The sequence below is a fragment of the Alosa sapidissima genome, chromosome 10 (genome assembly GCF_018492685.1).
Source record: "Alosa sapidissima isolate fAloSap1 chromosome 10, fAloSap1.pri, whole genome shotgun sequence".
NCBI lineage: Eukaryota > Metazoa > Chordata > Actinopteri > Clupeiformes > Clupeidae > Alosa > Alosa sapidissima.
This window is the reverse complement of record NC_055966.1, coordinates 29507450-29532448: the sequence shown is the minus strand read 5'-3', so window position 1 is coordinate 29532448 and position 24999 is coordinate 29507450. Positions and strand designations below refer to the sequence as shown.

The 24999-nt window shown below is 43.4% G+C and overlaps 2 protein-coding genes and 1 long non-coding RNA gene across 11 annotated transcripts; 1 reads left to right on the top strand and 2 right to left on the bottom strand.

Annotated features, from left to right (window-relative positions):
• Positions 1 to 723: 723 nt before the first annotated feature.
• LOC121721083 (S-phase kinase-associated protein 1-like) lies at positions 724 to 2572 on the bottom strand. The gene is made up of 2 exons (XM_042107693.1): positions 2330 to 2572; positions 724 to 1436 (listed from the first exon to the last, which is right to left on the bottom strand). The coding sequence occupies exons 1-2, from the start codon at positions 2498 to 2500 to the stop codon at positions 1116 to 1118; spliced, it is 492 nt and encodes a 163-aa protein (XP_041963627.1). The 5' UTR covers positions 2501 to 2572; the 3' UTR covers positions 724 to 1115.
• A 127-nt stretch (positions 2573 to 2699) lies between these two features.
• On the top strand, positions 2700 to 22545 carry arnt (aryl hydrocarbon receptor nuclear translocator). 9 transcript variants are annotated; one of them, XR_006034736.1, is made up of 22 exons: positions 2701 to 2996; positions 4284 to 4374; positions 4823 to 4864; positions 5113 to 5160; positions 6425 to 6635; positions 7074 to 7287; positions 9388 to 9493; positions 9640 to 9705; positions 9929 to 10014; positions 10798 to 10874; positions 10964 to 11098; positions 11766 to 11840; positions 12018 to 12169; positions 13969 to 14091; positions 14520 to 14601; positions 16100 to 16217; positions 16644 to 16746; positions 17319 to 17499; positions 17803 to 17977; positions 18088 to 18215; positions 21724 to 21895; positions 22271 to 22545. XR_006034736.1 is itself a non-coding variant. In XM_042107678.1 (21 exons), the coding sequence occupies exons 1-21, from the start codon at positions 2978 to 2980 to the stop codon at positions 18439 to 18441; spliced, it is 2319 nt and encodes a 772-aa protein (XP_041963612.1). In that variant the 5' UTR covers positions 2700 to 2977; the 3' UTR covers positions 18442 to 18916. The 9 variants fall into 9 exon arrangements, 8 of the variants coding, with proteins under 8 accessions (XP_041963612.1, XP_041963613.1, XP_041963610.1 ...); XM_042107678.1 differs by lacking the exons at positions 21724 to 21895; positions 22271 to 22545 and adding an exon at positions 18352 to 18916 and having other exon boundaries at positions 2700 to 2996; positions 17806 to 17977; XM_042107679.1 differs by having other exon boundaries at positions 21724 to 22401.
• LOC121721084 lies at positions 5940 to 6222 on the bottom strand. The gene is made up of 3 exons (XR_006034737.1): positions 6199 to 6222; positions 6039 to 6140; positions 5940 to 5980 (listed from the first exon to the last, which is right to left on the bottom strand). It is a non-coding gene; the product is annotated as an uncharacterized LOC121721084 (long non-coding RNA).
• Positions 22546 to 24999: the final 2454 nt, after the last annotated feature.

Sequence of the window (24999 nt, the reverse complement as noted above, 5' to 3'; positions counted from 1 at the left end):
CCCAAAGGTAAATTGCTTGAGGAAGGAAATAGCTTTACTACATGCAGTAGGCCTAAGTAACAGTTTATTACATTGAAAAACCATGACTGGAAGTTTTATTTGATCTTATCATTAGGCTTGCTATACGCAGAGTAGTCTCAGAGCTCCGATTTGAAGACAGAAACCAAGCAATTGTGAGCCCAATATCAACCAGATTTGGAACTCTTCTGTAATGATTTCGGCATTGGTAAGGCTTGTTTGTAACGCAAACCTAAGGCACAGGCTTCACAAACATCTTTGACCAATTTCAGTTTAATTTCACATTTTGGCTTCTGTGCCATAAACATATAGAGCTCACATATCATTCTGTAATTTAACCAAGCGCACAATGGATCTATGCCAGACCCTGGAGCTCTGAAGTATTTAGAAAATAAAGACTAAACTGTACAGGTAGAGACGATACAACAAAACTACGATGCTTGACAGAAATACCTAAAACAGACCAGTTTCTGAATCTTATGGGAAGTGCAATGGATTGCTTTCATTTAACTCATTGGGTGACTTTTCTTTGTATTCCATAAATTATAATATTTGTTACAATCACCAAATTAAGGTCTCCAAAAGGATGCTGTATAGTAATGGGCAGGAATGCAAACATAGAATACTTATTGCTCACATAGGTACTCTAGTCCACTGTACATAATGTTACGCTATTACATCCCAAGAAAAGAGCAAACAATTTGGGCAAAAGAAAACATTTTTTATTTCCAACAGAAAGGTAGAATGCGATGTGTTTATAAAATTGTTAACCAAGCTTGTGTCATTTGTGAAAACCAAGGTCTATTCACTTGACAATAAAGCTAAAAATTCAAATTATGATAGGGAAGAGTGGTTCCTGGGATTTATGAATGAATACTACCCACATATATGAGGAAAAAGCTGAAATTTTCAAAAAACAATGACAAGCAAAGAATATTAATACCACACAAGCAAAAGGAAAGATCAGGCTATGAACAACACACACAAGGTCTGTCACTCTATTGTAATGGTAATGTAATATCCACAAATATAAACAGTGCAGAGGAGTCAGAATCTCAAAGACATCCTGACTGGTGTGTTAGGCGAAGTACCCCATCTCACTTCTCCTCACACCACTGGTTTTCCTTGCGTACTTGAGCCTCCTCTTCCTCTGTGAAGTCATTCTTGATGTTAAAGGTCTTCCTGATCTCCTCAGGGGTCTTGCCTTTGATCATGTTAGCGACCGTCTTGCAGGTCACATCCAACAGTCCTTTTATATCCAAATAGTTTGCGGCCAGAATCAGTTCGAAGAGTGTGCCCTGGTCAACCTTAAGGAACTCCTGATCCCACACTGGGATGTCATCTGTTCTCTTCTCCCGGTTCTCATCATCCTCAGGGGGAGGAGGGTCATCTTTGTGGTGTGTGCACCACTGGATGACCTATTTCAGATACACATAAATGCATTCAAGTCAATTACCATCGTCCAGAGTACAGACAGAGGCGGTTGGGGTTATATAGAATATTTAGTACAGATACAAAGCCAATAAAAAGGGAGCTGTAGGCAGTGAATTATGCTAAGATAGGCTGACGGTGTAGGCTGGGTTATTGGACGCACAAAAAGGATATGTGCATCTTCTTATCTGACTCTTGGGTAGACTGCAAATAATACAATAATAATAATAATAATAAAAAAAAGTTGGCGTGTTCCTTTAAGGTAAGGCCAAAAGTTGACGCAAAGGGTAATCACGATATGACGAACAATAACGGTCAGTGTTGACTACTAGGGGCCTTGAGAACCATTTGACTTCTTAAGACAGGTGTAGGTGTTTTGACCAACTAATATGAGTTAACAACATAGAGGTAACGTGAGATCAAGGATGATACCATCATAATTCTGATGAGTGGCTAACTTTAGCACATAACTCCCCCATAAAGAGCCGGGCGTCCTCTCCTTTGATTTTTTTCTTTTAATTTATTGTGAAATTAGTAGACAGCTAAAACCCATTCAGCTGTAGAGTGTTCAAGAAAAAACTAGGCTAACGCTATCGCTAACTCGCATCGTCGTCATGGAGGGTGGTAGTTCTATGTTGTTCAGAATTCCCCCGGTCGAATTAGCTAGCTATGCTACAGATAGCTAGATAGCTATGAGAGATAGCTAGCCAAGAAGCCAAATGTCCAGTTTAATTTCAAATAAGTTCAACTTATATTTCATCAACTGCCAGTATAGGCTGTGTAAAAATCTAACATTCAAAATGATAGGTCTTGTCAGATTTCCACCAGATCGAACATTTGTGTTGTGTCATGGATTGAAGCTAACGTTAGTTTACGTTACCTTTTTGAGTATGGCTGCATTGACGTTAGGCAAAGGAACTGGATCATCGTCGCCTTCATCGTCCATTCCTAAATCTTCGAGCATAGTCTTGATGGTTACTGACTGCTTAGCAATATCAACATCAACCTCAAACATCTCCCCATCAGAACTTTGCAATTTTATGGTCGGCATTATGAGAGATTTCTGACTACCCCGACACTAGGCGTTTCGGCATCAACAAGGCCCGTTTCTAACGCAAACCTGGGGCGGGGCTTCACTTATTGGGTTTGACAGCTTTTACGTCAAAAAATCTTTAACCAATTGCAGTTTAAGAACTGTCATTTTTGACCAATAGCCAACGAGAGTTACAAATAGTTTGCTTGAGTTGCGCTTTTTTTCTGGAATCCCCGGCCATCTTGGATAAGGAGGGGGTTTAAACCAGAAAAAAGCAGGAAAGACAAAAATACACTTATTTTACCCCTTTTAGGTTTCGAAAATATTATCATTTGCAAAAATGATATAGGAAAACCGCTTTAGAGTTCGTACATTTATTTATTTTGCTTAAAATGCGCAAGTAACGTCAGTTAAGTGAGGAGCTCCACTAGAAAACAAGGTTCGGGGATTTTTCAGCTGATAAAGTTGTTTTGTTTATGTTTCTTCAATTCGGACATGGACTCTTCAAACTCAGGTTGGTGCATATAATACAACTTGAGTTAACTCTTTATCTGTGCTTGAGGATGTCATGTAACTTATTCGGGTAAAAATGATGGTAGTTTGAGACCCAACTGCCTGTTTCTGACGATATCGTGCGACCGTGGTGTGAACCTTCTCCGGCGGTTAAGCTAGCTAACGTTAGCTCGGAACACAAGGGTGTTGTGTCAGCTAACATTAACTGGAACAGCACTGGTCACATAGTTAGCTATTTGACATTTAGCTTGCTACAGTTTAGGTCCTCTTGTAGTTAATGTGACGAAAAATCTGTTCATCAAAATATTTTACATTTACTATTGATGCCACTAGATAACTATACGCACTCACGTTAGTTAAGACAGTATGTTAGCTAACTAACTAAACTAACATTAGAGGAAAATAACGTAATGTAATCTCAAGATAGCCATGTAGTGTCTTCCTTTAAGTATCCCTAACATTAGCTGTGATAAGTCAACAGTTTGACTTATGTTTGAAGTAACATGGATGGTATTTCGGTGTTGCTCTTTGAACTATGTTCATCAAAAAGTTTAGCGTTGGCTTTTAACGGAAGAAGCAAGTTGGTTGAGGAACGTTAACGCTAAGCTGCCTGTGCCAAACTTAACCAACTTCGACAATGCTAACGTTACTTCAGAGTGATTTGCCGCCTTAACATGCTATTCATGGGTTTCATCAGGTCCCGCTTTCCACAGGTGTATAAAATCAAGTACCTAGATTATGAATGCAGTCCGCATGGTGCTTCATTAATACACCTGTGGAAAGGGACCTGATGAAAGCCATGAGGGTCAGGGTCCGTACGTTTCCCAAAAGCATATTGCTAACATTGATAGCAACTACCTTGGTAGTGTCACTGGCTAATGAGAGTTTGAGTTGAATTTGAGTTACGCACAAACACTTAAGCTTCATATAGTCACATATCGATTATATCACATATACGATTATATCACATATCAAGAGCATATTTGTTAGCTCTTACTATGTGACCAAAATACGACCCAATATCAACACCATATTTCTGTATCGTTAACGTATGTAACATGTGACTCAAATACTGTCAACTCAGCTACTAGCACTACGGAAGATGCCTCGTAGTTAGAAACTATGCTTTTGGGAATCGCACCCCAGGCCAGGCAGTTGGTTAAGAAGAGGCTTTGAGTTGGTTGCTGAGTTATTGAACGACCTACACAATTTTTTAAAAGTTAAAGTTTAATGTGTTATTTAAATTAATGTGTAATGTTGCTGTCGGTTATATTTGTTTGCCTGTCAGATATGCCAGACATGTCTCCTATGGGGCTAGGAGCATCATCAGCATCCGGCGGAGCTGTCGTTGCGAAAGGCACTAACAAGAGACGGGCTGGGTGAGTTTAAAGTTTGGCTTGGAGCGCTGTTGACGCTAAACCACATGCAGAGTAGCCTACTATACTGATTTCTGTCATTAGAACTTTTTTGTGATTAGTCAAGTTTATTTATATAGCGCATTTCATACACAGAGGTCATTCAATGTGCTTTACATAAAAAAAAAGCAAACAGTAATAACAAATAAAAGCATAAAAGGGCAATAGTAAAATAACAGTTTAAAAGGTATAGATCATAGTAATAATAAAAATAAATAAATAAAACTCCGCAGATACTCATTAGATAACTATGTCCATTTGGAAAGTTGGAAAGTTTGTGCCTGTGTGTGTAAAGCGACATTTCCATGGTATTTGTTAGAAAATACAACTTAGACTTGCATAGACTTGCAGTTGTCAAAAATTGAGCAATCCCCCCACACAGTAACATAGATTATTACCCTGTTGCTTTCAGCTCTGATTTCGATGACGATGACGAAGGAAACAAGCTGTTCAGGTAAGTCTACCAACAAATAGATTTTATGATGAGCCACTTGATGATGATTATTGTCTTCACTGGAAATTGACTTGATGTTAGCAGCCATTACAGTGTCATGTGTTATTTTAATGTCAAAGTAAGCCTATATCGTTTCCATCTCTGGTGCTTTCAAGATTAAGCATTAGATAAGTAAGCATATGGGCAAATTGAAACAGATAATAATAGTATAGTTTGCATAAAACCATTATTTTTCTCCCGTTGCCTAGATGTGATGATGATGGAGCTGGTTCAAATGATAAAGAACGCTTCGCCAGGTAAGTCATACTGCAGCTAATATAGACATAAATGAAGAAAGGAAAGGGGTGTGGGTATGTGGTGTGTATTTGTGGGTGAGGGGATCAGGGTGTAATGGCAAATCACTAAAGTACTAGTAGATAACTCAACAGTTTTCTATTTTTCTCAGCTTACATGTTGAGCAGCTTTTTCCCTGTTAAAGTCTGTGTGAGCTCATCCTCACATTGTCGCCGTAGGAATTCACCTCCATTCTTCAGTGAGTGGCACAAATAAAAGAATTGGGTGGCTGAAATGACCATCCCTTTGAAGTTCCTTAGTCGGTTAAATAAGCCAAACAGTGTTGCAGTTCTTAGTAGCAAAATCATTTTTTTCTCAAAGCATGTGTTGGATAACTGAAGAGGAATAGCTGGAACAGTTGTTTTGTCCAGTCTTTTCTTTGAGCCTTTCCCCCTCTTCTGCCCTCATTCCTTTCTGTTTCTCAGGCACCCCAGAGTCTTCTCTTTCAGTTCACTCAGTACTCTCTCACTCTCGCCCTCTTTTAAGGATGAGCTGCTGTCCATCATTTGAATAGATCATTGACGCAGGTTTATTATTATTTGTGCATTCATTTTTCACTCTCGGTCCTCTCTCTCTCTCTCTCTCTCTCTCTCTCCCTCCTTTTCTTTGTCTGTTTCGTTCTGTCTCTCTTTCCTGCTCTCTCTTCTCTGATCTAATCTGTGATTCCCCGATGCTCTGTGTTCTCCATCCTGCCCGATCTTGTCTGTGTCTCTCCTCCACCCTCCTTTTCTTCCTCTTGTTCTTCTGTTTTCATACTTGCTTCCCACACCTGTGCTGTCCCACCTCCTCCATCCACACCTGTGCTTTCCCACCCCCTTTATCCACACCTGTGCTTTCCCACCTCCTTCATCCACACCTGTGCTGCGCCACCTCCTTCATCCACACCTGATCTGCGCCACCTCCTTCATCCACACCTGTGCTGCGCCACCTCCTTCATCCACACCTGATCTGCGCCACCTCCTTCATCCACACCTGTGCTGCGCCACCTCCTTCATCCACACCTGTGCTTTCCCACCTGCTGCCCCACCTCCTTTATCCACACCTTTTCTCCACTCTCCTCCTCTGCTGGCCCGTGCTCCCCCTTTACCCTCTCCTCCTCCTCCTCCTCCACGTCTCTGCCTCTCCTTCATCCACCTTTCATCTCTCCTCCATCTGTCCTCCTTTCTCAATCCTCCTCCCATCCCTCTTTCCCGTCGTTTTTTCCTCCATCCTCCTCCGTGACCTTAGGGAGAACCACAGCGAAATCGAACGGCGGCGGCGAAACAAGATGACGGCATACATCACGGAGCTGTCGGACATGGTGCCCACCTGCAGTGCTCTGGCCCGCAAGCCGGACAAGCTGACCATCCTGCGCATGGCCGTGTCCCACATGAAGTCCCTCCGGGGCGGCAACACCACTCCCGACGGCACCTACAAGCCCTCATTCCTCTCAGACCAGGTGACGCCCGCTCTGCTCGCTCACACAGACAAGCAGTACGCACACCCCTTTCAGGCCTTCACACATGCGTCTCTTAGGTATGAGCTGCACCAGGCGCGTAACTGAAGCGTTCCGTTCGCGACGCGTAAAATCCATTTTAGATGAATGGTCTATTTTTTTCGAACGTACGCCCCACTGTCACGTCTGGTGTAGCTACTTCCATTGATTATAATGGAAGCTAATTGTTGCAGCAGACGCAACGCTAACGGAACGCTTCAGTTACGCGCCTGGTGTAGCTCAGCCCTTACAGGGTAGTGAAAACACACACACATGCGCTCGCGCACACACACACACACATACAGAGCCCCCTTAGATCCATTTAGAAAAATCAGTGTCCGACACAGACTAACCCTTTTTGTTCGCCACTCTTTCCCTTTGTCTGTGTCTCTATCCTATCAGGAGCTGAAGCACTTGATCCTGGAGGCGGCAGACGGGTTTCTGTTTGTGGTGTCGTGCGACTCCGGTCGCATTGTGTACGTGTCTGATTCTGTGACCCCCATCCTAAACCAGACACAGTCAGATTGGCTTGGCTCTTCCCTGTACGATCAGCTCCATCCAGATGACAAGGAGAAACTCAGAGAGCAGCTCTCCACATCCGAGAACAGCAATAATGGTCAGTCTTTGTTATCGCACATGGTACAGCGAAATTGGTTAACAGTCTTAATAGTGCAAACAGCAATCTGTATGTAAGAGCCATATAAATATATATCCATCCACACACATAAAAGCAATGGAAAATATATATCCATCTACACATTTACACACACACACAGAGACCAATGCAAATTTGAATATGACCGTCAACTCATTCGAATGTCACTCTGCAACCATAGGATGACATCAAAAAAATGTGCTGTGGTCTCTTACTTTTTTCCAGAGCTGTATTCAGAGCTGTTTTTCTAGACACAGCAAGGTGCAGATAGCATATCAACATTTAATTAACATTCCAATATTATAAAATAATTTTATCAATGTCATCCTTCAATGTTGATTCTTCATCATTTCGTTTAATATTGAAAATTACAACTAACTATAGATCAACATGGACATAATGTGGAAATTACAACTTAACTAAAGATAAACGTGATTTCAATGGTATTTAAATCTATATTAAACCGCAGGTTAAACCACTATAAATATGGTAGGCCTATTGGGGAAATCACATCCTGCTTTCTCTACAGCTAGGATAAATTTGCCTATATTACATGAGAAGCTACATAAGCTTGCTAAAGTGACCATTGATTTTAGATTTTAAAAAGCTGAACTTAACGTGCAGGCTACTTACAAGTGGAACTTTAGTAGCATTATAGAATATATATTAAAATGTTTACTGAGTTTACTGTCATATTGCTAGGCTCAAAATTGTGTTGGCATAACGTAAGTTTTCCAAGGTGTTTAGCTGTGTCTCACTAAACCATGCTGTGCTTGCTAGCAACAGACATTTTGACAGCTCTGTTCACCCAAACAATTTTGCTGCCAAATGAACAGTTAATAAAAGTTAATGGCTCAACGTTAACTTATATCAGAAAATAGAAGCAGCTTCTTGTAGACCGAATCTTGTTTTATATAAAAAATTACCTTTTTAAAAATGCTAGTGAGAAACATGGATGAATTTTAATCATCGTTTTTATCATAAGATGAATTTATAGAATTTAAATTAAATAAATAACTTGTAATATGTTAATGAATAACATAGTATCTATCTATAAATCTATAATTTTCAACACTGGCAGATGTTGGTATGTCAAAAGACACTGGCATGTAATCAGCATTGCCCATCTGATCTAGGGGGTGTTACTGAGTTTAAGTTGATCAAATCGGTTACCGCTGAAAAGACAGTAGCTTCTCCTCGAAGTCTGAGGACAAGCGCTGAACAAGACTTCTGCAACGCAATGACAGTCCATTGCGACGCATCATTAAGGCTAGTTTTGAAGTCGGTGGGTGTTTAGCTCTTCACTGTATGACTGCTCTGGTAATGGGCATTCTGTCATTACCTCACACATTCTCCTATCAATCTGTTGGAAACAGCCGCTTTAAGGACCGCAGATTTTGATGACTGCATTTTTAAGACCGTCTTTCTGGGCTCGCTATCGTGTCAATCATCATCAAACTCCTTCTCAATTGGTTAACTTGACATACTTTTGAACCACTTTGTTCGAAATGATCTCTTGGTCTCGCCATCATTCAGGCTTGTGACATATTTTGAGAGAAAAAAACCCTGTCTTTTATATTCGGGACAATACAGTTGGTCAGTTCTGTGGTCGACTATTTGTGTCTTGCAGTCTGTCTGTGTGTGTGTGTTTGTCTGTCTGTGTATGTCTTACAATGTGTTTGTCTGTTTGTTTATCTGTCTTATGTGTTTGTTTTTGTCTAAGACTTGTCTGTATCTACTGAATCATTTCTGTCACTTCTGTATCTACTTCGATCATTTCTGTGTTCCTGTCTGCATTTCTTTTTCTTTCTTTCTCTTTCTCCCTGTTTCTCTTTCTCTTTCACCCTGTTTCTCTTTCTCTTTCACCCTGTTTCTCTTTCTCGTTCTCTCTCTTTCTCTATGTTTCTCTTTCTCCCTGTCTCTCTCTCTCTCTTTCTTCCTGTTTCTCTCTCTCTCTCTCTCTCTCTCTCTCTCTCTCTCTCTCTCTCTCTCTCTCTTTCTCCCTGTCTCTCTTTCTCGCTGTCTCTTTCTCACTGTGGGGCTGCTTGTTTCCCTCCACAGGCCGTATGTTGGATCTGAAGACAGGGACGGTGAAGAAGGAGGGACAGCAGTCCTCCTCAGCGAGGATGAGTATGGGAGCACGTCGCTCCTTCATCTGCAGGATGAGGTGAGGCTCCAATCCTGTCCCTGTCCCTGCTGCCCTCCAATCAGATCAGAAAAGAAAAAACACACACAGATGCCTCCATACTATGACTTTGACTGTCGCATGCACTTACCATTTGTGTGTGTGTGTGTGTGTGTGTGTGTGTACAGGATTGGGATGTGTCCAGTGGAACCAGTGTCAATGAACAGACTGAATTTTCTCAGGAGCCGAAACAGGTGATAAGGGCATATATTCTACAGCTACTCAGGTCTCATCATTATCACAGTACCTAGTCATTATTACTGGCCTACCATTACTCTCTTCTTATAAGCATCCTTACTCACAGTACCTAATCTTTATACTGGCTAGTGGTTATTAGCTTCCTTTGCTATCAGCCTTTAGCGTGTCCTATTGATGCGCATGTCCTTTTGACTCTGTCCCCTGTTGTCTGTTGGGCAGGAATGGCCTGGGTCCAGCCAAGGAGGGGGAGCCCCAGTATGTGGTGGTACACTGCACTGGCTACATCAAGTCATGGCCACCTGCAGGTATGATGGGTGTATCTGAACACCTTTAGTTCACACATTTGATTATGGGGGCCGCCGTGGCCTACTGGTTAGCGCTTCGGACTTGTAACCGGAGTGTTGCTGGTTCGAACCCCGACCAGTAGGCACAGCTGAAGTGCCCTTGAGCAAGGCACCTAACCCCTCACTGCTCCCCGAGCGCCACTGTTGTTGCAGGCAGCTCACTGCGCCGGGATTGGTATGTGCTTCACCTCACTGTGTGTTCGCTGAGTGTGTTTCACTAATTCACGGATTGGGATAAATGCAGAGACCAAATTTCCCTCACGGGATCAAAAGAGTATATATACTTAATTACTATACTATACTTATACTTATACGTATGAGTTTGATTCAATTCAGCGGCTATTGTCTGTCCAAATCCTATGAAGTTCAGCGTTCACAGTGCTCAGCGCCCTCGGCGGAAAAAAGCTCTCGGCCCTGACTCTTCTTTCCTGCAGCGCTCAGAGCGCTGAAAGTTGAAATCTGTTCAACTTTTAGAACAGCACTGGTCTCGTCAATGTCACTTCTCTCTCGACGACCAATCAAAACTTCATAACCTAGCAACAATAAACACTTGACTGAAGCGCTCTGAAAATAAGGTTGAGGGCGCTGTCAGTGCAAAAAGTGGACACAGGCACTAATTTCCTGAGTGTTCTCTGGCGTTGAGATTCTGAGTGCATTGTAGTCAGGGTTCTCAGATTGTTTTGTCTGTGTTCTTCTGTTCTGTTTTTGTTCTGGTTCTAAGAGTCTCCTTTTTGGGTCTTCCAGGTGTGACGCTCTCGGATGAAGACACTGACAACAGCCAGAATAACCGCTTCTGTCTGGTAGCCATTGGTAGACTACAGGTACAGCTACATGTAATGTCCTGTGCCATCGATGTTAGTAGTGTACACACACATTCGCACCGTGACTCTTCTCCGTTCGCACTGTTTAGGTGACCTGTTGTCCCAGCGACTCGAGTACCAGCAGCCTGAACGTCCCTGTGGAGTTCATCTCCCGCCACGACTGCCAGGGCTTGTTCACCTTTGTAGATCACCGCTGCATGGCCACCGTGGGCTACCAGCCTCAGGTAAACTAAAGTAAACTGATTGGTTTACTTGGACACCAATCTACATGTATAATCCCATAGACCAAGTTTATATATTTAAAAAAGCACCCTAAAGCTGGGAACAGCCCTCCCGATTTTTAACCCTGAATTTGAAAGGATGGAACGTCTATGACAGTCGTGGGAAGTCTGAAGGAGTCAACGGTAGTTTACAGTGTAGGTCACAGTGTTCAGTCGCGGCTGGAATCGTTATATGTATTGGGGTGACTGATTTGAATCATTTTGCGATTCTTACCATTGTTGCCACAATCCAGATTCAATCAAACATGTTTGATACTTTCTTGACCAGTCCGTTCTACTGTATATTTGCTATGTTTGAGCTCTTGGCTGTTTAATGTCCTAGCTCCTCAATATGCCGGCTTGTATGTAATCACTCGCAGTATGAAGTACCAGGCTGGCAATGTTTCGCCTCATTTTTAGACACACGATGCAGCATAAAGACGTCTCCTCTTCCTGTGAATGTTGCGTGATCTCAGTGTAAAAACGACTTATGGAGAATCCCATTTATTTTGCTCTGCAAAACCAATAGGGGACAATGAGTACTTTCCATGTATGGCTGCAACCTGTGGTGGAGTTGAAGTGTTTTATTTAGGTTTGTTTTGTTTGGCTGTGTGTGTTTTGTGTTCTGCAGGAACTCCTGGGAAAGAACATTCTTGAACTGGCCCATCCTGAAGATCAGAGTTTACTTCGAGACAGTCTGCAACAGGTACGTGAATGCGTGTGTCTGTGTACGTGGGTGCATATGTACTGGTAATACATATACATGCATAGACAATATACATATACATACAACACAATACATATGCATTGCCTTACCATACATAAATGAGATGTGCTGCTTATATTTGAAATGTTCCTCCTCCCTCCCTCTGTTTGTGTTAAGGTGGTGAAGTTGAGAGGGCAGGTCATGTCAGTGATGTTCCGCTTCCGCTCCAAGACCAACGAATGGATCTGGATGCGGACCAGCTCCTTCACGTTCCAGAACCCCTTCTCCGAGGAGATTGAGTACATCATCTGCACCAACGCCAATGTCAAGTATGTCATATTAACTATGTAATTCACACACATACCATACCATGGAGGTATTATATATAACTGGAGAGAGTGACTCGCCCCCATTCATTTCAATGGCCCATGCTAGGCTAGCTATTTCAGCCAAAAAAGTTTGAAATCTTTACGAAAATGGCGTTTCATGGGTGTTCGTTTCCGGCACCAGGTAGAATTAGCCTATTAGAGTCCACGTTACAGACAGAGACAACGTAAGGTACAACGGTGTGTCGTTGATGAAGATCGGACATTCCCTCAGAGGAAAAGAAGTTGTTCGTGAACGCGCCTCACCTCGTTATAAGCGCAAATTTATTTAATTGGTTGGGATAACATTTTGGGAATGGTGGTAGAAGTTTGCCCTGTCTCTGAAGTCCTGGGTTATTTAATGTGATGTTCATATGTGATAAAAAAAAACAATGCAAATCAATATTGAGTCACTTTAGACTACACAAATATTTGGACAGGTTGTATGCAATAGGCTCCAACGAAAATTACTATAATTAAGTAGACATGGGATGTAAGATGTGGATAGCTGGGATTTTTGCTGCACCCAGTGTGAATTTGCAGCTTGTTAAACCTAAGCTACATTTGCAGGCAGACTAAATGAAGCCAACACAAGTTAAACTTACCGATAGAAGCACACATCCCTCGGGTATTGTGGTTCGAGCAGGCATAGAGTCTGCAACTGTTGTTGGATATTTGGCTTTTGCCTCGACTGGCAGCCTGGCCATTTATCAAATGCATAGCCTAATCATGTCAATGTTGCAAGAAAGCAAACTAAATAAGTCAGTGACATTTGTTTCGTTTTAAATCACTTGGGGAGACATACATGATCCAGACGTTGAGTTGTCATGGACTACAGGTAGGAACTACAGCCTGTGTACAGAATGTAAAAACTGGTGCCGGAAGTTGCAACCATGTAACGTCATGTTTTCAAAAATGTCGGCGGGCAAATGCCCCCCCCCCCCCCCACACCATACCCCCCCCCCCCCCCCACACACACACACACACACACACACACACACACACACCATATCCCCCCCATACGCACACACAATATACTTTTTCAATTACTACTATTTCATTTATTCTTTAAAGTTGAGCTGGCTCTTGAGCACAAGAATTTCATTACTTATAATTCCTTTTATGACTACATGACAATAAGCTACTTAAACTCAAACATGCGTGCATTTACAAACACATATTCATACAGGGTATCCGCGGGGTCTTAAAAGTCTTGAATTTCATTCACAAGGTCTTATTTTTTTTCCTTTGGTTATTATTTTCCGTAGAGAGCATGATATTGTAGGTCCCAAGGGGAAATATGCGTCACTTCAGAAAATAAACAAACTATCGCTTTGATTTTGAAACTCTTGTCCACGGTTCTCCTCCCTCAGTCATTCACGCCATTCTAAAGTGAAAGTGTGTGCAAGTACAGGTGCATCTAAAAATGTCAGCTGGAAAGATAAGGATGTCACATGTGGCATAGTTGAAACTTTGAGAATGAAATATTCAAAATTATTTTTAAAAAAACGTAATGTTGTGAACGTCATCAATATCGTGACCGAGGGTGATGTACCCGTGCAGTTCTGGGGTGTGGTGTTAATTGCACATATCCAGTCCTGTGGTTTTGCTTATGAGTATGTGAGTGACCCTTCCTTCACCCTTCAGAATGTGCATGTGTGGAGGTCGGAGGCAGTAATTCAGTGTCCGACTGAGTGATTGAGTATGTATGTATGTGTGTTTGTCTCTCTTCTCCTGCCCTCTCTGGGGCATTTGGGTGGCAGTAGAGCTCCGAATCAGGACTCCCTCACCCCCCTGTCGTCCCCGGGGGTGGCACTGCCCCTCACGCTGGGGCAGAACAGCCCTAACTGCCCCCCTGCCCACAGCCCCGGGCAGGTACCGGTCAGGTGAGACCAGAATGACCCCCCCCCCCCCCCTGCATTTCTATGGTGCTGGAACCCTGGGAATACACCTTAACATGGCTGCTCTCTTGTCTCTCTTCCATCCTTTATTTCTTTCTCTCTTTCAACCTTTCTTTCTATCAACCTTTTTTGTTTTTACTTTCTCTCTGTTGGTGGTGATAAGGACGTCTGCTGCTGCTGTGGGCTGGTCTTTTCCTGTTTACTTGCGCTGTGGTATCCATGGTAAAGGGAGTGTTTTGGATTTTGTTTGCAGGTGATGGGTTTCTGGTGTTGGTGATGGGCCTTACTCATCTGGCCCATAAGACTTTACTGACTCTCTCTCTCTCTCTCTCTCTCTCTCTCTCTCTCTCTCTCTCTCTCTCTCTCTCTCTCTCTCTCTCTCTCTCCCTCCCTCCCTCTCTCTCTCACTACAGGCAACTCCAGCAGCAGGCTGAGCTGGAGGGGGCCGGAGGCAGAGAGGGTTTGTATGATTCTACCCAGGCGGCACTGCCACAGGTGAGCTGATCTTGAACACCGTACCAGAGCCTGTTTATGGAGAGCCTGTTCATTTCTGTTAACTGCCACTATATCAAAACTGGTTGCAGTTCACCCATAGTTCCCGTAGGGGCGGTCGCGAGCAAGCGCAGAATTAATTGGAGTCTATGAGACTAGATGGCTAAATAGATTTTTTTTCACTTGCTTATCGCCAACAAACGTAACATTTTATTGTAGTTTTCACAACTACAGCATGGGTTTTCCTCCAAAACTGAAACAAGCAAATCAAACATCTGTGTTCTTTCAGTATGTTACAAGGTGGTCCGGTTTTGCCTTTAACACACTAGCATTTTGATTGATTGGGGAAGCTCCATAGGCTTCCATTCATTCTGAGCTCGCACGCGAGAGTCCTCTGCAGCCTCAGAAACAGGAAGTGTTCTGAGAGTGACCGTTCTCCTATTAGATATTCTGACAGTATCCAATGCATCACACCTGACAACATATGCCGCAACACACCTGACCTTAACACTTAAGTGCGCCACATACTCGACGCACCCGACCTGAAGTGCGACAATGTGACATCACAGAAGCGGCGTAACCATTTATACTCGCGCGTGGTGGTTGCAACACTAGTTGCAATATTCTCCTGAACAGAGGTGTTGCTGTTGTGAAAAGATTAACGCTAACTACGTTACACAGCAGAAGAAGCTGCAGTAAGAAACACTAGTAGCTAGCTTCTGTGATGATGGTGCTTCAGACTTTGGTTGCTACTATTCACAACTACCACCATCATTATCATCTAGTTTCCAAGGTGTGCGCACAGGTAGATAGATAGATAGATACTTTAGTCATCCCAAGGGAAATTTTAATAATTTAAACAGTTTAGTTAGCTGGCTAGCTAGCTAGCAGCTGGCTGAGTTTTTGTAATTTCCTGAAGTGGAAAGAGATTTTGTTCAGGCCTTAATAGATATCCTTTGTTTGAAAATAAATCGTTTCTATTCTTTCCTCTTAATTCCATGTGTTGCAACTCTCGCTGGTAACCTTTTTTAACTTATCCAGCAAACTATTAAAAATTCACGACAAAAAAAAAACAAAACATTGCAACTCTCGCTTGCCCTCAAACTAGTCCATCTTCCTGTTTCCGCTTTGTCACGCTCGTCTGAAAAAAAATGAGTGGTGCGCTACCTCGCACTACCTGGCTAAAATCCTGGCGCGCCAGCAAGATCTACTTCATTTTGACGTAACGTTGTCGCGCTACCAGTCCGGTGCGTCGAGTATGTAGAACGTCTTATGGCACAGCTGAACACCGCTAACCTCTCTTTACTTACTCTCTCCCTCTCTTTCACTCCCCTCCATTCTCCCTCCCTTTCTCTTTTTACCTCCTCCCCTCCTTCTCTCTTTACTTGCTCTCTCCCTCTCTTTCACTCCCCTCCATTCTCCCTTTCCTTCTCTTTTCTCCTTCTTCACTCCTTTTCTCCTCTCCACCTCTCCTCTCCTCTCCTCTCTCCCTCTCCCCTAGGCGGCTGCACAGGCAGTAGGTGCTACTGTAAGCGTAAATGCCTCCAATCACAGTAAGCCGCTGGACAAAGGGGAGCTGTATGCCGAGCGAGACCCCCAGTTCTCTGACCTCTTTGCAGGTGTGTGTGTGTGTGTGGTTTTGTTCGCGTGGGAGGGTGTGTTTGTGATGTCCGTACCCACAGGTGTGTGTGTAGTTTTGTTGAAGTGGGAGGATGTGTTTGTGGTGTGTGTGTGTGTGTGTGTGTGTGTGTGTGTGTGTGTGTGTGTGTGTGTGTGTGTGTGTGTGTAGTTTTGTTGGGGTGGGAGGGTGTGTGTGTGATGTCCATACTCACAGGTGTGTGTGTAGTTTTGTTGGGGTGGGTGTGTGTGTGTGATGTCCGTACTCACTGGCGATGGCATTGAATGTTTAATGCTATTGTAGAGCTCTACGCTTCTTGCAGTGGTGTGCTTTACTATTGTGGGGGGGAAATGTGTTCTTATGAAGGCCTTCATGACACTTGCTTGTGTGTGTGTGTGTGTGTGTGTGTGTGTGTGTGTGTCCTCAGACCAGCCGAAGCCCCTGCCCACCACTTCTGCCCCGGCCGTTCAGCAGATGTTTACCCAGCCCAACACCTTCTCAGCAGCCGGACGACCCGCTGACTCATACAGGTACCGCGCATCACACACACACACACACACACATCCAGAGCAGTGTTTCTCAAACTATGGCACCGCTCTGTGACGATGAGACTGCTGGTCCGCTGAGCCACAGAGTAAAATTATACCCGCTGCTCCTGTCACTTGCCTGATAATTGTGCAACAATTAAACGCTGTCATGGAACCGTGGACATGTAGAAAAAGACAACAAATCAGTTTCCTCAATCAGGAAATACTTACTCATTTGATGTCTTCCAACATAGAGGCATACCATTAGGTGGTAGTGGCATGAGTGCTCTTGTGTGCTTATGCACAAGAGAGAATCTGTAACAGATATTTAGGGTAGGCATTTGCCATTTACCATACGCAAAAGCTGGTATTGTGTTTTCTGACCATAAACATTCAAATGAAATTGAATAAAAAGCATGTCACTATTTGCGGGTGGGTGGGTCCTATGACCCCAAAGTCTGACATGACCAGACCAAGTTTGAGGGAGACTGACCTACAGCGCCTAAAATTGCTTCGTATACATTCATGTGTAAAGCCCCGCTGCTCTGCTGATTGGTGCTCTCTGCTGACCTCAGGCCAGTGGGACACCCCCAGCAGATGGTTCAGGTGCCCCCCTCGGCAGGTCAGATGCTGGCCCACATGTCCCGCCAGAACGCGCCTGGAGGGGGCGCCCCCAACACCGCCAGCCCCAACCAGGCTGGGGCAATGGGGGCTAATGCAGCGTGGGAGGGACCAAGGCCCCCCTTCAACACACAGGTGGGTTTTACACACACACACATACATACACACATACACACACACACACACATACACACAGGTACAAGACCCAAGCTGCAATAGTGCTTTGGTTGAACAGCTTGTGATGGGCATGTGAAAATGATGTATGACGTAATGTATTTTCACGTAATTTTGAACAACTTCCTGTTTTTCTGGTACTACTCGTAAGAAGAGCCCCTTGTACAACTGGATTGCAGCTGTATAATCCAGCCCCACTGGACCCTGGTCTGGTGTTCGTGTACTGACATTTTTTTTTTTTTCTTTTCATCTTTTCACATCCAGCAGGGGGCAGTGTCCACAGTGAAGTCTCCCCCGTTTGGCATGGGGGACTTCACCTCATCTTCCTCCACCTCCTCTTCCTCGTACAGGCCGATGGGCAGCGCTGCCACCACCACCCCCTCCAGCGTGGCCACCTACCCGACCCTCAATTCCTCTAGCACCTCCACCAACGGCTATGGTGAGCAGAAAGAATATGCAGCACAGCTGGACAACTTACTTGACCAAATGTTTGCCCTGGGGTTTTTCCAAATGTGTTCTAATTTTATCCTCCGTTTTTTTCCTTTGCAGGAAATGGCAGTCAGGCAGGAGCACAGTTCCCCTCCAGGCCAGCAGAGGCAGTGTGGGGCCAGTGGCAGGGCCAACCTCAAGCCCAGGGTGCCGCTAACCATCAGGCCAATCAGGCGGAGATGTTTCCGGTGAGTCAACGCACTCGTAGCATCCCTGTCATGGCTTGGTTTGTAAACGGTGACCTGTTCCAAACACTGCATCCTCATTTTCCTAATCATCCTCTTTCTCATCTCTCTCTCTCTCTCTCTCTCTCTCTCTCTTCAGCAGGATGTTTTGTCCATGCTGGATCCATCGGCCAATTTTAACGGCGAGGACTTTGGCGAGATTTCCATGTTCCCCTCCTTCAATGAGTGAACTAGTGTTGAATATCTTTTCCCTCTTTCTCGCTCTCCCTTCTTTCTGTCTCTTTCTCTACAAGGCTGTTTTTCTTTTCCCTTGTCCTTCTTTGAGTGGTGCCCTCTTTATGTCTCTCTTGGGTGTTCTGTTTTCTGTTGATTTTTTTTTTACCAAATGGAGGTTGATGATGTAGGGATAGGTCCAGAGAGAAGGATGTTGAGCCATGGAATCTGAGGATGACCTCAGGTGATGAAAGAGATCTAAATTGCGTCCAGGACCAGGTCTAGACCAGGACTGGATGAGAACAGGGTGTTTTTTTTTTTTTTTTTTTTTTTTCTAGAGTCTGCAGAGAATAAGAAAATGATCTCAAAGGAATGTGATATGTGATAACAGGACTTGTAGATGTCAGAATTACACAGACACACAATTCCACACTCAGCCATTTGGCTGTTTGAGTGGCCACACAGCCACACAGCAAAAAATGGATTCTTAATCTTATATTAAGATTAAAAAAAAATCTGTTTGGTATTGTTTTTAGTATAAAGCGAAATGAAATTAAGTCAAATGATTTTACGAGAAAGTGTTAGGCAAGTCTCTTTATACTGAAAACAATACAACTAGATTTTTTTTTTATCTTGATATAAGATTAATAACACTTGGTTAGATTTGATTAGATAAGTAGTTTTGCAGTGCAGTACACAGAGTAAGCGCACAATCGCACAATAAAAGCACAAAATGTCCCACACACTGGTGCACTGCCACTCTAAGAACTACTGCACACTTCCCCTCCACACACACTTAGATTTATGTTGATTTATCACATGTAGATTTATCTGTAGACTCCATCTGGAGCGTGTCGGGCCATAGTAATGCCCAGATGCGTACGGGCCTCAGCTGGACTTGGTGAGGTCTTGGGAGCTCATGGCTCAAGAGACGCGAATCCCGTCTCAGAAAGAGAGAAGATGTGGCACTTGCCTTAAGCACTGAGCTTTGACCCCATGGGGTCACAGCGGTGTACTAGGAGTGCGTCAGGGTCAGAGGTCGATTCCCTGTGGGCCGGAGCGGAGCGGGAACTCGACACCCATCAGCCCATCTCTGTCTTCTCACAGCTCTTCCAATGAGTCACCTTTCAGTCCCAACGCACACAAACGCGCGATCGTGTTTTGAGAGCGTACAATCTCAGCCCATTCCTATGCATCTCCGCTGTCCTATGAATATTGTATTGTGTTGTGATGGAACGGGAGTGGTTTTTATGGGCCACACACACATACACGTACACAAACCCAGGCACACTTCACAGGTGTGGTTGGAAGTGCAGAAGGTTGTTCCTCAGTAACTGGAGAGCAGCAGAGGTTGTCAGTCCCACGCAATTACTTGGTCACCCTTAAAGGAAATGAGTCGGCTAATGGAAGTTGTGGACTGGGTGTGCCATTTGGTTGAGATGCTTTCAGACCCTCACACAGCCTTCACTTCTGGAGTCCTCCTGCTTCCTGAAGACACCATCCACACTCTCCTTCCACTCATCACTTGTGTGTCAACTCCAGCTTGTTTGTTTGTTTGTTTCTTAGTTTGTTTGTTTGTTTTAATCCTCTTGGAATTGTAATCGATTTTTCTTGGTTTTCTTTTATGAAAAAGAAATATTGAAGAGCGAGGATAAAGTGAAAGCAATAATTATGTGCAGGAATTTTGTATTTTAAAAGCCATTTTCTTTGTTGGTTATTTGGTCTTTTTTGGTATGCGTTGTTACAGGTTAAATTGTTTTATCATGCACTAGATGAGGCAAAGTAAAAAGACAAAAGATATTTTACAGGTAAAGGTATAATAAAGATATTAGGTATTCTCAGGTTTCTTTGGCCCTGGCTCCTCTATTCTCTTCGAAATGGAAAGGAGTTTCTTTTGGTGCTCAATTCTCCCTTGCTCCCCTCCCTTCTAAATGGAAAGGAGTTTCTTTTGGTGCTCAATTCCCCTTTACAACTCCACCCCAGTCGAGTGAGGGAAACTGCTTTGACCTTTCACCTTAGCAGCCCACAGTACCGATAGTTCTGCTGGTTCTGGTTACACTCTAGATAGAACCAGCTGCTCCCTGGGCTATCTGTTGGACTCCCTTCACTCCCTGGGACTGATCGTTCTACATAGAATCCCAAATATTTATTAAAATAGTGATTGGGTCTTTTTCATTTTTTTGAAAGCAAGATTAGTTTCGTCGTTGACATTTTTGGTCTTTTTGTTTAATTCTCAGGCATGTTGGGTTAAACTACTCATTTGCTTTGGTTTAGCTGTAGTAGGTCCTTCCAATTGGCCTTTTAAGAGAAGTGGGGACTGTTTTGGACACAGGAGGGGGCCACCGAATCCAAAGGCTTGAGCAATCCCATCACGTGAAATGTGTTTTTTTTTTTTTATTCTAGATGATTTTGATTGACACCCTTTTTGTGTGTGTGTGTGTGTGTGTGTGTAATGATGTCTGCACATGTTTGAAGGAGACCGTCTCTCACAGATGTCAATACATGTAATATATAAAAGTACACACACCTGTCTTTAGTACTTTCCCATTTTTAAAAGGGCGATATGTGTCTTGTCGTCTGTGCAGATTTGAAACCACTTTGGTTTTCCCGTGTCCAGGTTTTTACAATGATGTGAATTGCAGTTTATATATTTCACTTAAGACACACAAATATATGGAAAAAAAAATATATGTATATGAAATGTTAAACGAGAAAGAATGATGTTTGTTGTCTTTTTTTTGTATTAAATCATTATATTGTACAAAAATGTTATGCCGTATTTTATTCTCAGGCTGGGCCCAGGGCAGGCATCATCAGCCTGCCAGTGTTGTATCTGTTTTCTTCCTCTAGTGTCCTTCTGTCAGGTGATGGACACACACATCTGCTTTATTCACAGTGGGGTCAGCTTGCCTGGCGCTTCTCTGGCCCGTGTGTGCTGTATCTCCCCAGCGGGCCGGGCACAGTGATCTCTGTTCAATTGGGCGGATCGCCTTACTCACAGCTTCGTCCTGTTTCACTGCGGCAACTCGTGCCAAACCAAGCAGGAAGCAATCTGTCCACGGCTTTGTTTGTATTGGGCATCATGTAAAGCTTGCTGCAGCATGCCCAACACATGCTTAATGTGGCCCATCAACATGCCAGTGTGCAGTATCATTTTTTCTCACGTTTCCTATTCATAATGCTTTTCTAATTGTTTTTTTTTTTTTTTAGCAAATCGGTTGAGGCAAATTTCAACCTTGTATATGGTGGATGGTTTTTGGTCAAATCACATTCCAGGTTTTGTGTTCATTGCCTTCAGATGGCACATGAAGAGATGGCGGTGAGTTAGACCTGGTGAGCTGGCCATCGATGCCCAACCTTCTGCTGCAGGTCACTGGGCCTGGGGGGTATCTGGACCAGTTCCAGACCAAGCTGGATCCATTCTACTGTCACTATAGATGAGACGAGATGAACCACAGCCTCTTCTTAAGGTCTAACAGTAAAGCCACAGCCCCATTATCAGCTAATTCCACTTTCACTCCTACACCTCTGATGACCGTCTGAATGCACAACCCAAGTTTCCCCTGTTTTCCCTCAATATTTGGACTTAGCAGGTCTCCATTGGACAGACTTTTCTATGCTAATAAGAGCTGTGTGTGTGTGTGTGTGCGCGCATGTTAGGTAAGGCTGACCCATAGCACCAGAATATTGTGTGAGTGTGTGTGTGTCCTGAGGTTAGGCTGACCCGCAACATCAGGAGCCTAACAGGGTGTCTTAATCCCTTATACGGTATGATTGTTACCAAACTCCTGCTGAAATATTGATGCTGGACACAGGTGCCAAGTGTAGTTGTGTGTGTCTTTAAGGGCGGAGAGTGCATTTGGTGGACAGCAACATGCTTGGGGCTGTTATCTGAGCGGAAGGAACTGCAAGGGAGAGAACACCTGGCGTGGGCAGGTGAAACTGAGACGCACCCCAGGAGCAGCTTCACAGGGGAAAAAAAGGGTTGTGGAAGAAGAAAGTGGAAAGAAAAGTCCACACAAAAACTACAACCAAAACTGTTGAATTCTTTCCGAGTTCTGAGAAGGGTGTTGTTCTTGGACATGCACTAAAAGAAGAGCCAAAAGCTTCCCAATTGTGAGGACCATTCGCCAACCTCAAGGGTCTCTCCTGAGCCTGTGGATCCCCATCCCAGAGCCTGTCGTGGGGGAGGATGGACGTGCCCACACTCCCTCCTGCAGCCACGCTGGAGGTCGACGTGGATCTGGGCTTTGCCCTTTTCTTCTTCTTCCTCCTCTGCCTCTTTCTCCTGGGCACCATGGTGCGCTGTGCCCAGATGGTTCTGAACCCCTACAGTGCCATATCTGTGTCCACCTACCAGGAAGAACAGGTAGAGGGATAAAGATGAAGGAGGAAACCAGGTGGTGAAAATCACTTTCTGGCACTAGGGAACAGGACGTAAGAGAACACGTTTGTTGATTATGGTGTGAGGAATTAAGCCTTTTCCTTATTTTGTAATTATTTTTCTGATGGACTCTGATGGATCTTTGTGACTAGTGATATCATGATAATGACTTGTGGTTCTAGGAATTTCAGGTTAAGAAATTCCTATAGTCCTAAATATGTTTTGTTCACTTCACACAGAAAAAAAACTCATATGGTGGACTGAGTAAAAAAAGAGTTTTGAGGACGTCTGCCTAAGCTGACAGAAGCCCATTTTTGCTTAAAAAAAAAAAAAAAAAAAAAGATCTTAAGTTGCATGACATTCTAGAAGGGACTGTGTAAAACAAACACATCTAATTTATTTGAGTGCACCTCTGATTCACTGAACCAGGTAATTGAATGAATTGGCTTTACTACCACGGGGTGCTCATATTGCTGAAGCACGTACATAGAACATTGTCACTGGAAGATAGGAGATGCACACTAAAAAATGTATCAGAGAGACTCAGTCTACAGAATTAATATGTACCATTTTCAGTGACCGCAGTTTACACTTTACATCATTAATCATCTTCAGAAAATAAGGATGTGGGAAAAAATAGAAAATATTATATTAAAATGAATATACTTTCCTGTTTAGCTGTCAGTAAGATGTTCTCATTAGATTGTGTGGCACCCAGTACAGAGTTAATACAGCCAGTTTTTGAACAGCTGTCAGCCACTGCAAGGCATAGAACTGAGTTCATTTCACCTTCAACTCTGAATCTATAATCTCATTCTCAATCTCACAAGGTCTCCGGTACAAAGACAGCCTCACAGAAATACAAATTAGGCACATTTATCAACAGAGTTCTAACTAAATGAAACATGTCTTAATAGTTTAAAGCAACTGGCCTGGGTCTGGATTCTCTATCATTGGAACATTCACACATGAATATATATTTGGATATGACTGACTGAGTATATGATTGTACCCCTAGTGCTTGCCAGTGGTGGGTCTGCTCTGCCACATGCTGTATGGACCATACATCAGCTGATGGCTGCAGCAACTATTGAGCAGTTATTTGAAAATAAATACATCTTGTAAGTGTTTTTATAATTACTGTGTGGTTAATGTAAATGGAGATGTAAAACATGGTGATGGTGGTAAAGTGTTTACAAGGCTACAAGAAGAAAATCGAAAAAGCAGGCCATACCTTTTCCTATAAGTGACCTTTTTTTAATTTAAAATCCATCTACAATGGCTGGGTGAAATTGCCATAACAGCATTAACTAATGGTGTAAAAAGTAGATATAGCCTTCAATGTTTCTAACATTACAGAAAAAATGTCAATAAATGCTCTCAAAGAGAATTTTTCATTTTTTTTTCTTTCTTTGTTTCAGTTCTGTCCCTCTCCTTTTGGACCCAGACTCAAATGTCTTTGGACTCTTTGTCTTTGACTGAAACCTCTTTTCACTCAATCTTGAGTGTTAACTAGTCCTATTCTCGGACTTGTCTTGTAACCTACTTGCCTAAGGTGGTCTTGACCACAGCTCTGGGCTACACACACCCTACATATTTTCTTTTATAGCAGTATGCAGGAATGTAGACTAGCCTACGTCTCCCTTTTGGTATCATATTCAAAGCATACCCTAATGATGAAACACCCCTGCTACTCACTAGTGCCAGAGACTTTCTAATGAGGAGACGCAGCATTCAAAAAATCCTCCATAGAAATGCATGGGGCTAGTTCGTAACGCCAATATGGCCGTTGTCTACACATATCCCACCCCTTCCTTCCTTGCGCACGCACATTTCTGCCGAATAGGATGCCTGATGAGTGCCCAAAAAGCATTGCAATATGGCTGCCAAGTGGAGGGACTTGCCTAAAAGGACTTTGCTAGTACTAAAAATGAATGTTTAGACCAAAACCCCAATACCATTGCCTGACGAGCCAGACCCACATTAAAATGTAGGGTCTGGGCACTCACCGTTCGCAGTGCTCAGTCCGAGGGGCGGGATAATCAGTTGTCTTTCAAATTCCCTCTGCACGCAATAGGACAGCGGCAGCGCTATGAGTCCCATGCGTTTCCCACCAGCGGAGCTAGTTGGCTAGTTGCAACTCTGCCATCAATCATTATGTTAAGCCCACCTAACGACTCTATACACGAT